This window comes from Ptiloglossa arizonensis, chromosome 1 (genome assembly GCF_051014685.1).
Source record: "Ptiloglossa arizonensis isolate GNS036 chromosome 1, iyPtiAriz1_principal, whole genome shotgun sequence".
Classification (NCBI taxonomy): domain Eukaryota; kingdom Metazoa; phylum Arthropoda; class Insecta; order Hymenoptera; family Colletidae; genus Ptiloglossa; species Ptiloglossa arizonensis.
This window is the reverse complement of record NC_135048.1, coordinates 18,069,476-18,085,042: the sequence shown is the minus strand read 5'-3', so window position 1 is coordinate 18,085,042 and position 15,567 is coordinate 18,069,476. Positions and strand designations below refer to the sequence as shown.

General features: G+C 46.1%; 1 protein-coding gene across 1 annotated transcript in view; it reads right to left on the bottom strand.

Annotated features, from left to right (window-relative positions):
* Orb2 (cytoplasmic polyadenylation element-binding protein orb2) overlaps nucleotides 1–13,418 on the bottom strand; it is a 183,531-nt gene extending 170,113 nt beyond the window's left edge. The window contains exon 1 of the mRNA XM_076309508.1: nucleotides 10,691–13,418. Coding sequence (XP_076165623.1) covers nucleotides 10,691–11,836 — 1,146 coding nt within the window. The 5' untranslated portion in view covers nucleotides 11,837–13,418. The remainder of the gene's footprint in view (nucleotides 1–10,690) is intronic.
* Nucleotides 13,419–15,567: the final 2,149 nt, after the last annotated feature.

The window sequence follows — 15,567 nt, the reverse complement described above, 5'->3', positions numbered from 1 at the left end:
TTAACGTTGATAAAATTTCCATTAAGACTGTCGAACCGACCGAGAACTACTCCCGTTGGAATATCACGGTAACTCTGTATCGAAAATTGTATCGAATCGAGCTACCCCCGTCTCTTAGCCGAGAGTAAAAAAAGAAAATCCATCTAAGCGCGCACGAGAGAAGGTAAGGCCGTGATCGAACACGCGGCTCGGACAGAGGTGGAGCAATTTGCGCTCATCGTCGATCGGTTCGCCTCCGAGCGGCCGAGCGGAGTGGAGCGGAGCGGCCCACTGCACCGCACGTGTCCCGATTCGCTTCCAAGGTGAACGCGACGACCGACGAGTTATCGGACTCGAAGCTCGAGCGTTTTTTCGCTTCGTTGGACGCTTTTCGCCGACGTATCAGCCGCGCGAGCTCGTTCCGCGAACCGCGGACACCACGTTATCGTGGCTCGCGCGTACGCGAAAACGATCGAGTCGACGAGGCGAGTACGCGCGACTTGGGGGGAAAAATAAAAGAGAAGAAAAAACACGCTCGCTCGCGCTTATCGCTGAACGTACTCGTTCCACGATCCAGAAATCGAGGAGCATACGTAAACAGTTCGTGTTTATTTATTCGTTTGTATATTTATTTATTTATTTTTGTATTTATTAACGGATCAAAGTTTTCGGTTAGGAAAATTCCAGGAAAATTGTACGTTTTTCTTTGGATTTCGATTTTTCAGGTTCGAGACACGATCGTGTTCGGGAATTGGGAAGAAAACTCGTGGAATGTTCATCGAAGTTTTTACTCGTGGAAAATTCAGCTTTGGTGTGGAAAATTCCAGGAAAATTGTACGTTTCTCTTTGGATTTCGATCTTTCGGCTTCGAGAAACGATCGTGTTTGGAAATCGGGAAGAAAACTCGTCGAACGTTGTTCAAAGTTTTTACTCGTGGAAAATTCAGCTTCGGTGTGGAAAATTCCTCTTTGGATTTCGATCTTTCGGCTTCGAGGAATGATCGTGTTTAGAAATTGGGAAGAAAACTCGTCGAACGTTCTTCGAAGTTTTTACTCGTGGAAAATTCAGCTTCGATGTGGAAAATTCCAGGAAAATTGTACGTTTTTTCTTGGATTTCGATCTTTCAGCTTCGTGAAACGATCGTGTTTGGAAATCGGGAAGAAAACTCGTCGAACGTTGTTCGAAGTTTTTACTCGTGGAAAATTCAGCTTCGGTGTGGAAAATTTCAGGAAAATTGAACGTTTCTCTTTGGATTTCGATTTTTCAGCTTCGAGAAACAATCGTGTTCGGGAATCGGAAAGAAAACTCGTGGAATGTTCATCGAAGTTTTTACTAGTGGAAAATTCAGCTTCGATGTGGAAAATTCCAGGAAAATTGTACGTTTTTTCTTGGATTTCGATCTTTCAGCTTCGTGAAACGATCGTGTTCGAGAATCGGGAAGAAAACTCGTCGAACCTTCTTCGGAGCTTCTACTCGTGGAAAATTCAGCTTCGGTGAGGAAAATTCCTCTTTGGATTTCGATCTTTCAGCTTCGAGAAACGATCGTGTTCAGGAATCGGAAAGAAAACTCGACAAACCTTCCTCAAAGCTTCTACTCGTGGAAAAGTCAGCTTCGGTGAGGAAAATTCCAGGAAAATTGTACGTTTCTCTTTGAATTTCGATCTTTCGGTTTCGAGATACGATCGTGTTTCGAAATCGGGAAGAAAACTCGTCGAACGTTCTTCGAAGCTTCTACTCGTGGAAAATTCAGCTTCGTGTCCAGGGAGACGCGAGGTAGACGTAAGAAATTATCGACCCGTTTCCGTGTTTCGCGCGTAACCCGATTCGTAACACGGTTTTGGTACAGGAAGGAACGACGTCCTGTAATTTCGTTTCGTCCCTCGACGATGGTCGGCGAGCAACGTTCGCGAGCTTGGAGAACCGTTGTTTCTCGAATCTGGTACCACGAAATCCAACGAGGAACGTGTAATCTTTCCTTACTTTTTCTTACCGAAGGAAACTTGGAAAATAAACAAACAAGTAAACCGCGATCGAAGAAACTCTTCCAAGATTTTACGAAAATTTTACTGAAATTTTACGGAAATTTTTTGCGAACGACTCGACTTCATTCATCGAAATGTAAGTTAAGTCACATGACCGATGTATCTTGCAGTACCAAATGGTGCAATTTCGAATATTGTATCTCGTTTTACCTTGAAGCATCGCGGGTAGGCACCGCCCTCTTTTACACCGAGAAAGCCATAGAACGCTTCGTAGGCAATCTTTATTCCTCGAACTGTGTTCTCGACAATGTTAACAAGTAAGATTCTCTCGTCCTCTTGGGGAAAATTCGAGCGAAATCTCGTTTATACGTCACAGTCCAACTAGGTCTTAAGTAACAAATTCTAACCGCATTGCATACCAAGGGTCTCGTCCGTTAATCGTTATTATTATTGTTACTTTATTTACAGAGGTCTTAAGTAACAAATTGTAACCGCATTGTATACCAAGAGCCTCGCTCGTTAATCATTATTATTGCTACTTTATTTACAGAGGTCTTGAGTAACCAATTGTAACCACATTGTATACCAAGAGCCCCGCCCCTTAATCATTATTATTGCTACTTTATTTACAGAGGTCTTGAGTAACAAATTGTAACCACATTGTATACCAAGAGCCTCGTCCGTTAATTATTATTATTACTTTATTTACAGAGGTCTTGAGTAACAAATTGTAACCACATTGTATACCAAGAGCCTCGTCCGTTAATTATTATTATTACTTTATTTACAGAGGTCTTGAGTAACAAATTGTAACCACATTGTATACCAAGAGCCTCGCTCATTAATAATTATTATTGTTACTTTATTTACAGAGGTCTTGAGTAATATACCGTAACCGCATTGTACACCAGGGGTCTCGTCCGTTAATTATTATTATTGTTACTTTATTTACAGAAAGGCGAGCCCCTCGAAGTCTCACAAGAACAATACACAACACATAAGGAAAATTAGAGAAACCGTTTACATTTTTTTCTCTACCACTTGCACCGACTGTTGACTCCATTCAAAAAACCAAATATATATATATACATTATTATTATCAAATCGTATATATATACAACAAAATTCCCTTTTCTTAGAACCTTCAAATTTCACGATTCTCTGCACGGTACACCTATCTCGTCCCGATACGCGCAAATTTGTAAACGAAGCGTCGATAAAGAAACGATCCTCGTTAGAAATGTTCACCGACGAAAAGAGAGCAAAGCGCGACCGGAGTTTACGCGAGAGAACCATCGTCGTGTGCAAATTCGCGAAACTCCGACCGTGGACCGGGGAAAATTCGTATCATCGCGTAAAGGACGATCGAAAAATAAACAACCGTCCGTTTGGCCGCGAAAAGCTTTCGACTCGGTCGCGAAACTCCGTTCGAACGAACGTGCACGTATAGAGGGTCTCGAGTTTCCAAAATTTTCATCAACGACCTCGACCCGTTCGCCACAACGCGGACGATCTTTCGTTTATTTTTTCAAACGAACCGTGTCGTGCGAGCTAATACGCTCCGAACTGGTCTCGATAGACTTTCGAGGTGGCGTGTAACAAGGTCGACGAGAGCTATCGCTTCCCGACACGTTAATACTTACATATTATATTACCGAGTAATCTCTCCGACAAACGCTCTACGTTTTATTGTACGTTCTATTTTCCTACACGCGACGGGGTTAATCCCGTAAATCGAATTCGACGAATCGATGGGAACGCACGCGCGCAGCTCGGGCGATTTGCGCGACGTTCGCTCGTAACCCTTTTTGCCGATTTCGCGCGATTCCGCGCACGACCTTCAATTTCCTCGCGAGATATCGGCGATCGTTCGCGGACTTATCGCGCGGCTTCGCGTTAATTCTTTTCTTCGAGGAAAGAACGCGTTTGGAAGTAAATTAGAGTCCGAAAATGACGTTGAAACAATGTCGAGTTGTCGTGGAACCGGTTCTTTTTCGAACGATCGACGATGGATCGATCGTCGAAACTTCGAATTCCTTCTTTCGGGGATAGAATGCGTTTGGTAGTAAATTATTTACAGAGATCTTGAGTAACGAATTGTAACCACATTGTATACCGTGTTACAACGACTCCACGTTAATTCCTTCCTTCGAGAAAAGGAAAATTACAGAATTGTTTGGAAGTAAATTAGAGTCCGAAAATGACGTTGAAATAATGTCGAGTTGACGTGGAACCGCTTCTTTTTCGAACGATCGACGATGGATCGATCATCGAAACCTTGAACGGATTCGAAATTTGTGTATTTGTGCGAACTGATACGAAATTTGTATTTTTGTGCGAACTGATACGAAATTTGTATATTTGTGCGAACAGATACGAAAGATAATGTATAAGTGCATACAGAAGTATTTGAAAAGAAGCTTTTCTAATCGATCGATTCTACTTTATTTTTACGAGCTTGAGAATCAATTTTTGTGAACAGATGCGAAAAAAAATATGTACAAGTGTATTCAGAAGTATTTAAAAAGATGCTTTTCTAATCAATTGATTCTAGTTTGCCTTCACGAGCTTGAGAGCCCATTATTTGAGAACAGATACGAAAAAGAAAATATACAAGTGCATATAGAAGTATTTGAAAAGATACTTTTCTAATCGATCCATTCTACTTTACTTTTACGAGCTTGAGAACCAATTTTTTTGAACAGATAGGAAAAAAAATATATACAAGTGGTTTCAAAAGTATTTAAAAAGACACTTTTCTAATCGATCCATTCTACTTTACTTTTACGAGCTTGAGAACCAATTTTTTTGAACAGATAGGAAAAAAAATATATATAAGTTCATTTAGAAGTATTTAAAAAGATACTTTTTTAATCGATCGATTCTAGTTTACTTTTACGAGCTTGAGAACCAATTTGTGAACCAATTGTTGTGAACAGACACGAGAAAAAAAATCCAAGTATATACGAAAAGATTCAAAAGAAACGATTTTACATAAAAAAAGGGACACAAGAGGAATGTTGTCTACTTATTGAATACTTCAATAAACATTTCAGAGCGGTACAATTACGAAAAAAATTATCCCTAATTTTGATAAATCAGAACGCAAACGAATCGTGGAAACGTGTTTCGAACAACTTTCAAGCATTATTGAAAAATATCGAAATCATCGATAAGATTCCGATTATACAATTTCGAGCTTCAAGGTTAGTCCTAAGTAGATACGGAACAACTCCGAATTTCACGACTATGTAGAAGGAACATTGCTCGAACGAGACTCGAGAGATCTGTAAACTGGTTCGAGACTTTAAACGATAGATTGCTCGATAAGTTTCGTCGTTCGATAAGAAACAAAGCTATTAGATTCGTCTGTAATCGATTATTTTTTATTTCTCCAAAAATAGTACTACCGTTTAATTAACAGCCTAAAGTTTCGAATCTACAGCCCAAAGTTTCGAATCTACATGCCTAAAGTTTCGAATCTACATGCCTAAAGTTTCATATAGATCCATCGAACAACTATTTACAGTTGTTCAAACGTTCAAATATCATAGTATTTTTCTTAAATAGAAAAAACTGACAAAACTGATCGAACAACCTAATAAAGACCCAATACGATTCTTCTTCGTTGTATTCGCAGTCGTTTTACGATAAAGTTTCTAATAAGTGTATTTAATCGTTCGTGGACGTCGCGCAACGAAACGCGTGCCGGAAGTAACGAGCTCGAAAACGACACGCTCGAAATCGTATTTCAGCTACGTCGACTGCGTCGAATGAACCGTTTGTTTTCCGACTAATTGCTCGTCCACGTAGCGCGATCGATTCGACGTTAAGGTTGGCGACGTCGATAAACCCGCCTAGCGTTCGAAACGTCTTCGCGAAACTTCTGGACGCGCACGCGCGAGCGAGTGAACGAGCTAGCGAACACGCAGCGATAAAGACGATCGAGCAAAAACATATATATATATATATATCGCGCTTTGCATCTACGAATCGATAACTCTGCTTTCCCGTATCGGCTTTCGAGGAACGAGGTATCCCGACGATAAATTTTCCATCGTTGACGAACAAATTCGTCGCGAAACGTTCGATACTTTCTCATCCTTTAATGGCATCGAGCGTCGATCGAAACGCTTTGTCCAACCGTGGTTGAATTTTGTAAAAAGTGTATAAAAAATTCCCCGCGATGAAGATTCTCCCGATATACCGAACAATGAGAACGATGATAATAACAACGATAATAACAGTACTAAATCTAATAACGATTCTTTATTTATCCTCGTACACGTTCGTAAATTTTCAAAGACGACTCAATGGTGGTGTATAGACTCGTTTTGAGAATAAATAAAAGAAGAATCACGCGATCGATGCGAGTTCGACGATTCGATTTCCCTTGTATCGGGTAGAAAATTCCCCGAGCTGAGGTTCTCCAGAACGAGCAACGATAATACCGAACAATGAGTACGATGATAACAACAACGACGATAACAACGATAATAATAGTAGTAACTCTAGTAACGATTCTTATTTACCGGTTGAATCTTCGTACAAATTTGTAAGTTTTCAAAGACGACTCGACAGTGGTGTATCGATTCGTTTTGGGAATAAATGAAACAAGAATCTCGCGATCGATGCGAGTTCGACGATTCGATTCCCCTTGTATCGGTATCGGTGACAATCGCGCTCCTCGAGGACGATCGCGCGGAAAAAAACGAGGCGTCGATCACGCGGCGATCTCGTCGACGAGCTTGTGGCACGATAACGCGACGAATCCGTGGCCAATCGTTGTCGCGCGTTACTATTCCACGGTTAGAAAAATGGAAAATAAACGCGACGATTCCTGTTTGCACGCGCGATACGCCGTGTAACCGGTTGGAAGTGGATGCGCAAAGGGCGCGGAGCAACGCGGAGCAACGAAATCCGGCGTTTCTCTCGGACAGTATGCAGGTCTATTTTCGACAAGTGGTTAAAATAGCTGGGCTTAAACGTCCGCTAGACACTGTTAGAGCCGCGCGTAGGAAAGGAATTGGGTCAGACATCGGTGGCAAAATAAGTATCGGAAAAGCTCGCGACTCATCGCGATACGGAACCGAGGTGAGGCGAGTCTCCCGATCCTCGATCGATCTCCATTTTACATTGTCGTTTCGACGAAAAAATTCCAACAACGTTTCGATGCACCTCGTTGCAATTGTTTAGCGTAATCGTACTACGAGTGTATTTCGATGTACCTCGTTTTAATTATTTAGCGTTTTTACGAGTCGTATCGTAAAAATAAAGAAATAAATAAATATCCACAATAGTTTTCTACTTGATGCTAATTGTAAGTACAGCGATCGATCTTGATTTTCTGTCCTTTCGACGAAAAAATTCCACCAACGACTCGATGCACCTCGTTGCAACTATTTAGCGTAATCGTACTACGAGTGTATTTCAATTTACCTCGTTTTAATTATTTAGCGTAATTGTACAACGAGGCGTATCGTATAAATAAAGAAAGAAAGAAAGAAATATCCACGATAGTTTTATACTTGATGGTGATTGTAAATACCGCGATCGATCTCGATTTTTTGTTGTCCTTTCGACGAAAAAATTCCACCAACGACTCGATGCACCTCGTTGCAATTATTCAGCGTAATCGTACTACGAATGTATTTCGATGTACCTCGTTGACATTATTATTTAGCAGAATCGTGCTACGAGTCGTATCGTACAAATAAATAAATAAATAAATAAATATCTACGATAGTTTTATACTTGATCGTGATTTTAAGTACCGCGATCGATCTCGATTTTCTGTTGTCCTTTCGACGAAAAAATTCCACCAACGTCTCGATGCACCTCGTTGCAATCACGTTCGTGTAATTTTACAAAGATTTCTACCGTACGAATAAAAGACTAAATAAATATCCACGATAATTTCGTTTCTCGCTCCTACTTGTACGATCGATCTCGATTTCTCGCTATCATTCAACGAAAAAATTCCACGTCTCGATATCCCTGGTCGCGATAATTTTCGCGCAATTCTCCGACGAACCGTCCCGTACGATCAAATAAACATCAAATAGAGACTCTTTCCCGATCGTACTCGCGACTCGATCGTTCTTGATTTCTCGGTGTCGTGAAAAAAAATTCTCGGGGTGAAAAAAATTCCACGGACGTCTCGAGGACCACGATAACTCGTTTCACGATTCACGAGTCGCAAAACGCAACTACGAGCTTCCTCGTGGAACGGTAATCGCGGTCCCGTTGCGCGGCGCGAAGCGTACGCAGCGTTTACGTTTTCGGGCGGTGCGTTTCGGCGTTGAACTTATCGTGAAAAAGTCGAGAAACGATCCCAAAAACGGAGAACTCATGAGACGTGACAGTTCACGGATCGATCTTTATCCTGGATCGAATCTGTCCGAGTGCTCTGCCCTCTCGAGTTTCGACGTACCGTTTAAAAAGGCCCGTGTCGCGCCGTATAGCGGAGCGACTGTTGAAACAGCCGTTGTACCGTCTAAATTTAAATGCAAGTCTCGAAGCGGTTGCATAACCTGGCATCGAGTGCGTGCACCGTACGAAACTGCGGAAGTCGGTGGCTCTCTACCGGTGTGTAGAACTTTTTCGACCGCGCGATTAATCGTCGTGGCTTTTATTCCCCGCGCGTAAACGCGGCTGGTCGACCGATCGATAAACGGAGAACTGGCGCCGTTAGTAAAAACCGACGAAAACCGTGTCCCCCCTCCCTCCCTCCCACCCCCTAACCACTGATTTTCTCGAGAAAATGACGTCCGTGGCTCGTGTCTTCCCCCCACCGCACAAATTTCCTCGAGAAAACGACCTTGTTTTCCCCCCGCCCTGAATTTCCACGGGGAAACGACGACCCTGTTTCCACAAGGAAACGACAACTGCATTTCCCCCTCCCCCAAGCTCCTCCCAAATTTCCTCGAGCAAACGATGACTGCGTTTTCTTCCCTCTTCAAATTTCCGCAAGAAAACGCGTCTTCTTCTCATTGTAGAATTTTCACAAGAAAACGACGACCGTGTTTTCGATTCCAAATTTCCACAAGAAAACCACCATCGTGTTTTTCCCACTCCCCGAATTTCCACGAGAGAACGACGAGCGTGTTCTCTCTTTCCCTAAATTGACTTGAGAAAGCTACGGTTGTGTTTTCCCCGCTTGTATTTCCACGAGAAAATGACGACCGTGTTCTTCCTTTCCCCATATTTTCTCGAGGAAACGACAACCGTTTCCCTCTTTCTCGAATTTCTACGAGAAAACGATGACCGTGTCACCTTCCTCTATGTTTCCATAAGGAAACGACGACTGTGATTTTTCACCTTCTCAAATTTCAACAGGAAAATCACAATCGTCTTTTCCCTACTCACAAAATTTCCACAAGGAAATTACAACCTTGCTTTCGCCTTTTCCAAATTTTCTCGAGGAAACTATGTTTTCCCTCTTCTCCAAATTTTCTCGAGAAAACTACGACCGTGACTTTTCCCCTTCCCCAAATTTCCATAGGAAAATCACAATCGTCTTTTCCCCACTCACAAAATTTCCACAAGGAAATTATAACCTTGCTTTTGCCTTTTCCAAATTTTCTCGAGGAAACTATGTTTTCCCCCTTCTCCAAATTTTCTCGAGAAAACTACGACCGTGATTTTTCCCCCTCCTTAAATTTCCTCGTGAAAATTACAACCGTACGCTTCCCTTTTCTAAATTTCCTCGAGAAAACTACAACCGTGGATTTTCCCCGAGAAAATTACAACCGTGACTTTTCCCTCTCCCTAAAGTTCCTTGAGAAAACTACAACCGTGGATTTTCCTCTTCCAAATTTTCTCCTTACCCTAAATTTCCTCGAGAAAACTACAACAGCTTCTTCACCATTTCCGAATTTCCCCGAGAAAACCACAACCGTGGCTTTCCCCCTCTCCTAAAGTTCCTCGAGAAAACTGCAACGATGGTTTATCATTTTCCCCGAGAAAACTACAACCGTGACTTTTCCTCCGCCCTACATTTCCCCGAGAAAACTACAACTGTTTCTTCACAATTTCCGAATTTCCCCGATAAAACTACAACCGTGACTTTTCCCTCTCTTTAAAGTTCCTCCAGAAAACTACCACAGTGAATTTCCATTTTCCCCCAGAAAACTACAACAGTGACTTTTCCCCTGCCCTACATTTCCTCGAGAAAACTACAACAGCTTGTTCACCATTTCCGAATTTCCCCGAGAAAACTACAATCGTGGCTTTTCCCCTCTCTAAAGTTCCTCCAGAAAACTATCACAATGAATTTCCATTTTCCTCTCCCAAATTTTCCCCGAGAAAATTACAACCGCGACTTTTCCTCCTCTCTAAATTTCCTCGAGAAAACTACAACAGCTTCTTCACAATTTCCGAATTTCCCCGAGAAAACAACAACCGTGACTTTTTCCCCGGCCTGAATTTCCTCGCAAAAACTATTACACAACCGCGTGTTCACAATTTCCGAATTTCCTCGGTAGAACCCCGACCGAGTTTTCCCTCCCCAGAAATTTCCTCGAGAGAGCTGTGAGCGTGCCCCTCCCCGAGTTTCCACGCGAAAACGATGACCGAGTTTCCCCCTCCCGATATCCACAGGAAAACAACAACCGTTACTCTCCCTCCCGAAACGTCCCCAACAAGAACAAAAAAAAAAAAAAAAAAAGCCCCCCCCCCCACACACACACACACAAATCCACCCGGAGAACGATGAAAGGTTTACCTACCTGCTGAAACGGTGGCAACTGGAGCAAGTCCCTGTCCTCGGCGGCTGTGACCTCGAACGTGGGCGCGGGTTGGGGCGCGTATATGTTCCCCTTACCCGGATACGAGGTACTCCTACGAAACTTCACCGGACTGATGCAAGACGGATGAGCCGGTGGTCCCGGATGACCGGGAAACGTGGGACTCGGTTTCCTCCCTTGGAGGCCAGCAGCGACCGCCGCGGCGGTAGCCGCGTGCAACGACGAGTGCAGTGGCGGAAGATTCGGTACCGATCTGCCACGGCTCCACGGTGACAGACCCGGATTCGCGACAGCGGTCGCCTGGGGACCGGCAGCCCATTGTTGGGGCGCTTGGGGCCCGCCGGACCAGGCCGCGTAACCTTTCCCCGGTAAGTAAACACCGGGATGCGACGTCGCCGGTGGTTGTTGCTGCTGTTGCTGGTGTTGCTGTTGCTGTTGCTGTTGCTGCTGTTGCTGCTGTTGCTGTTGCTGCTGTTGCTGTTGCTGCTGTTGTTGGTGCTGTTGCTGTTGCTGCTGTTGCTGTTGCTGCTGTTGCTGAGTGGAGGCGACCTGGAGACCGTGTCTGTTGGTCGGCGCGCCGGCGTTCCCGTGCTGTTGCGGGAAATTATGGCTGGCCGTGATCGCGCGACGCGTGCCCGTCGATACGGTCGGCCCGGTACCGGCGAACAAACCGGCCGGGCCACCGCTCGGAAAGTTCTGAAACGCCGCGATGGATCCGTTTACCGGTAACGCGTGAAGCCCGGTGTCCTCGGGCGCCGACCAGAGACTCGGTACGCGCGACGGATCGGTGAACGCCTGTAGACCGGTACCGGCCGGGTTGCAACCGATCTCCTTCTCGACGACGGAGGGCGTCGTCGAGGCGATAGCGATACTCTCGACCTCGACCGCGTCCTTCTGCTTCTCTTGACCGGGTACCGTTTCCAGGGCGCCGCTCGGCGAGAGCGGCGCGGGTTTCCCGGCGGTTTGTTTCTCGATCAAGAGGTCGTCCTGCATCGTCGAGGTCGTCACGGTTACGGCGTTGTTGGCGCTGACGGCGGTCGGGTTACCACCGGCACCGATCGACGATTTCGTCGTCGTCGCGGACAACACGTTCGAGAAGAGGCTCGCCGCGGCGCTATAGTCACCCATAAATCGCCGGGCTCCTACTCGCCGATCGAACCGCCCAACCGTTCGTCGCTAACGCGATACAGAGATACGATACCCGTGCACGGCGTCCACGCTACGCGCGACGAACGCGAAACGTCTTCGACCAGCCGCGAACCGAGCTCGCGAGACACCTATCGATCCACGCCGTAACGCGTAAAAACACCCACGAATCCCGGAAGCTGCGGCGGTCGACTACTCCCGATGCGTTCGATCCTTCCCGACAGTTACGACGACGACGACGACGACGACGACGATGATGATGATGATGGTGCAGCGATCGCGATGCTGACGGTGCCTGTTCTATTTTCCTCTTCCCTTTCCTCCAGTCGTATTTCTTCTTCTTCTTCTTCTGCTTCTTCTTCTTGCTTCTCTTGTTCCGTTTGTTTCACCACCGATCGCTAGGTTCGGGATGGGACGGCTCGGTGACGATGCTCGGAATCGATTAAATTACGCTAACGACGCGTCGCCCCCGGGTAATTCGGCAGCGACTTTGTTCTTCCCGTAGCATTCTCCCCCGTTATCGGGTATTATCAACCGCTCCGTCGAGGACGTTCATCGCCCGGGGAGAACTCTGGTACGCGCGAGGCCTCCTTGCTTCCTCGGGTGTTCTCACTCGTGGAATACGACGAACATAATTTACCTTCCGGTCTCTTCTCTACTCCCGTTCCGGGTTCCTACGAGGTACGGTTACTCGCGGAAATTCTCCCGTGAAAGCGCTCTCTCACTCTCTCTCTCTCTCCCTTTCTCTCTCTCTCTCTTTCTCTCTCTTCGCTCGCTCCCTCTCTCTCTCTCTCTCTCTCCTCGGTGTGGTTCGCGCACTCCGCGAAAACTGGCTTCGAATCGACTCTCGAAACCCCCAACGGTGGTTCGTTCCTCGTCGCGACACTACGAGTACATCACTGGACACAGACTCCCGACGTAGAGGGCCGCGAACGTTTCGGGCACCATCGGATCTTACCGCGTACGTCGATCGCGACCGTTTCCCGGCCCCGGTGGTCGGCGACGATCGGTGGGCTGCTTTTCTCGCTCGATCACCGCGAAGCCGACGAAGCGCGTCGACGCGCACACACGGACCACCGTACGGACACTGCTGTGCGCGACGAACGCGCCAGTTGGGCTGGCACGGATTCTCCTGGCCGAGTCGCGAGACCCGTGCGACCGCGAGCCAAAAATTTCTTCACCGCCGAGAACCCTCGCGCGGCTCGAGCGATCGGAGTTCTCCTCGTCCACGGTGCTCGGTGACTACTACCGCCGCGTCTTATCGGCGGTCTCTCGCATATTTTACGCACTGGTTACGTCGCGTACTGGTCTGCTTCCGCGGCACTGCTCTACGCGTAACGACGTTCCGCGCGCCACGACTCCGTCGCGGACTACCCGTGACCGTGGGTGCTCGGACAGGCTCGCGAATCGGACGACCGGCTGGCGACGGCGGCTGCCCGCGTTCCCTGACTAAGCTCGATCGGTGACCACCGACGAGACGCGGCTTCGTGGCTCTGCGTCGCGGCGCGTAACGCGGTTCGTGCGTCGTGCCGACTTTTGGAACACTGTGCCCGTGCTGCGGCCCACACCATACCAGCCGAAGTCTCTCCGCGTAGCCGTGCACTCGGCGATCTTCGGCCCGCCGCTTCGTCCTCGTCCACGTCCTCGTCCTCGTCGCTAACGTCGCTGCTGCGTCGCGCGGCGACGTCGGTCACGCACGCGCGTCCGACACCACCGCCACCGCCACCGCCACCGCCACCACCGCCGCCGCCGCCACCGCCGCCACCGCCGCTGGCCGTCGGATACCAGCGAAAACCACCACCACCGCCCACCACCGCCCCCTCGAACGCCCAGCTACAGTTACGCCGAGCGCTAGCCGCGAGCGACGCAATTTTCAATCGCCGCGCTCACGCGGTAGCGTTACTCGCTAACGCCGCGAATTTAAACCGACACACCCCCCACCCCCCTCCCATTGGTTACCTACCGACGAACGCGCACTGGAAATAAGACGTAGCCGTCCGAGCACCGAAGAATCGAATACGAGAGAATGGATTGTTCTCGATACGGTGTCGCGCGATCTGAAGTACCGGCGCAACGACGTGTCGTCGACGAGAGACCTCCGCGTTCGAGAACGGGATTTTTCGAAACTGTGTTCGATCGAGGTGGCACGGTCGACAAAGGCGGAGCGGAGAACTCGTTCCCTCGAAGCTTTCGGTAGCGGAAAGTATTATCCGCGTTAAGTTTCGTTCGTTACGACGTCACGAGCGTTGGAACATTTCGACTGACCCGAAACTGAGAATATTTTCCACTCGGGAGTACCGACATCGTTGAAAAACTTACGAGCCGAGTCCAACGAGGGCGCCACCGTTCGTGGATACAGAGGCGAACTCTATCGAGTGTGCATTTTTTTAAGCACTCGTTTAGGAAATACAAACGACGAGAGAGACGATCGAACCGATTCGTCGCGTATCGACGAGTTTGATAAAAATGGAGAAAATATTGATTCGCGATACCACGCCCGTACGCAAGTATCGCGTTCCAGCGGTGAAACGTTACCGACCGTGCACGCACCATCGGTAACGTCGCTGATTACCGTAACGATTCCTGTTATTATTACCGTAATAGAGTTATCGTTGCCAACGCGTACATTATTACGGCGAACGTGGTCGGGATCGATGTGGCCAGATTTCATTCCCTAAATCGCCGACTGGGAAGAGTGGGAGAAGATAACACGGTGAGAACTACTTCTTGGCGCATCGTGCGTTGAAGACTGTGGAGTGGGAAAGCTCGCGCTCTACGGCGCGTACGAAATTAATCGATCGAAGTTAATTATTTGTAACGCGACTGAATTTCTAAATGTACAAAAAACACAACGAAAGACCAATTCGATTATTAACTCGCGTTATTTTGGTACTTTATTTCTCTTTTCATAAACCGTGTGTAATAATAATTGTTACTTGCAAAAGTATATTGAAAAATCAATTATTTATAAATCGTTATTTATTATTCATAAAAAATAGGTTTCCTTGTATACGTTTGTAAGTAACAATTTCCTATTCGTGCACAATTTGTAAATATTCTTCAATCTGACCACACTGCTCGTGATTTGTAACTCCGAATGAATATTTCATGGAAAATTTTGGGCATTCGGATAGACCGCAATACTAATTTAAAACGCGATCAATAACACTATCCAACAAATAGAAACTTCCTTTCTGCCTTCCAATAATCAAAAATATTATTTAATTTATTCATTCTTTTTTCTGCTAAATATTTATAAATTAACTAGGGATGATACAACAATTCAGCTTCCGAATTCTTGTTCGGGAGTATATATATATATATATTAATTTTTCAAACTATGGCCCTACGACAGTTAATAATTATCATACCTAAACATCAATATATTGCGGAAATCTGTGGTAATCGATGCTTTCCATGAATTTTTGCGAGGGAACTCGATTCTAATTAATATTTTCGCTTTTTCCCAATATTAATCTTTCAATATATTCTCATTGTTGTGTTGCGAATGATTAATTATCCTACAGCCAGTAATTTTGTCGAGATTAAAAGTAAAAGGACCCACGCAGTAGTTTTAGCAATGAAATAGGATCGAGTTCAGGTAATGGAAGTAAACAAAGAAAAAGACGATAACTTCTGGTGTTACTGCAAATGAATTCATCGAAATACATCGGTACATCGGAGATACAATCGCTTCGTTTCATTTCGTTAAC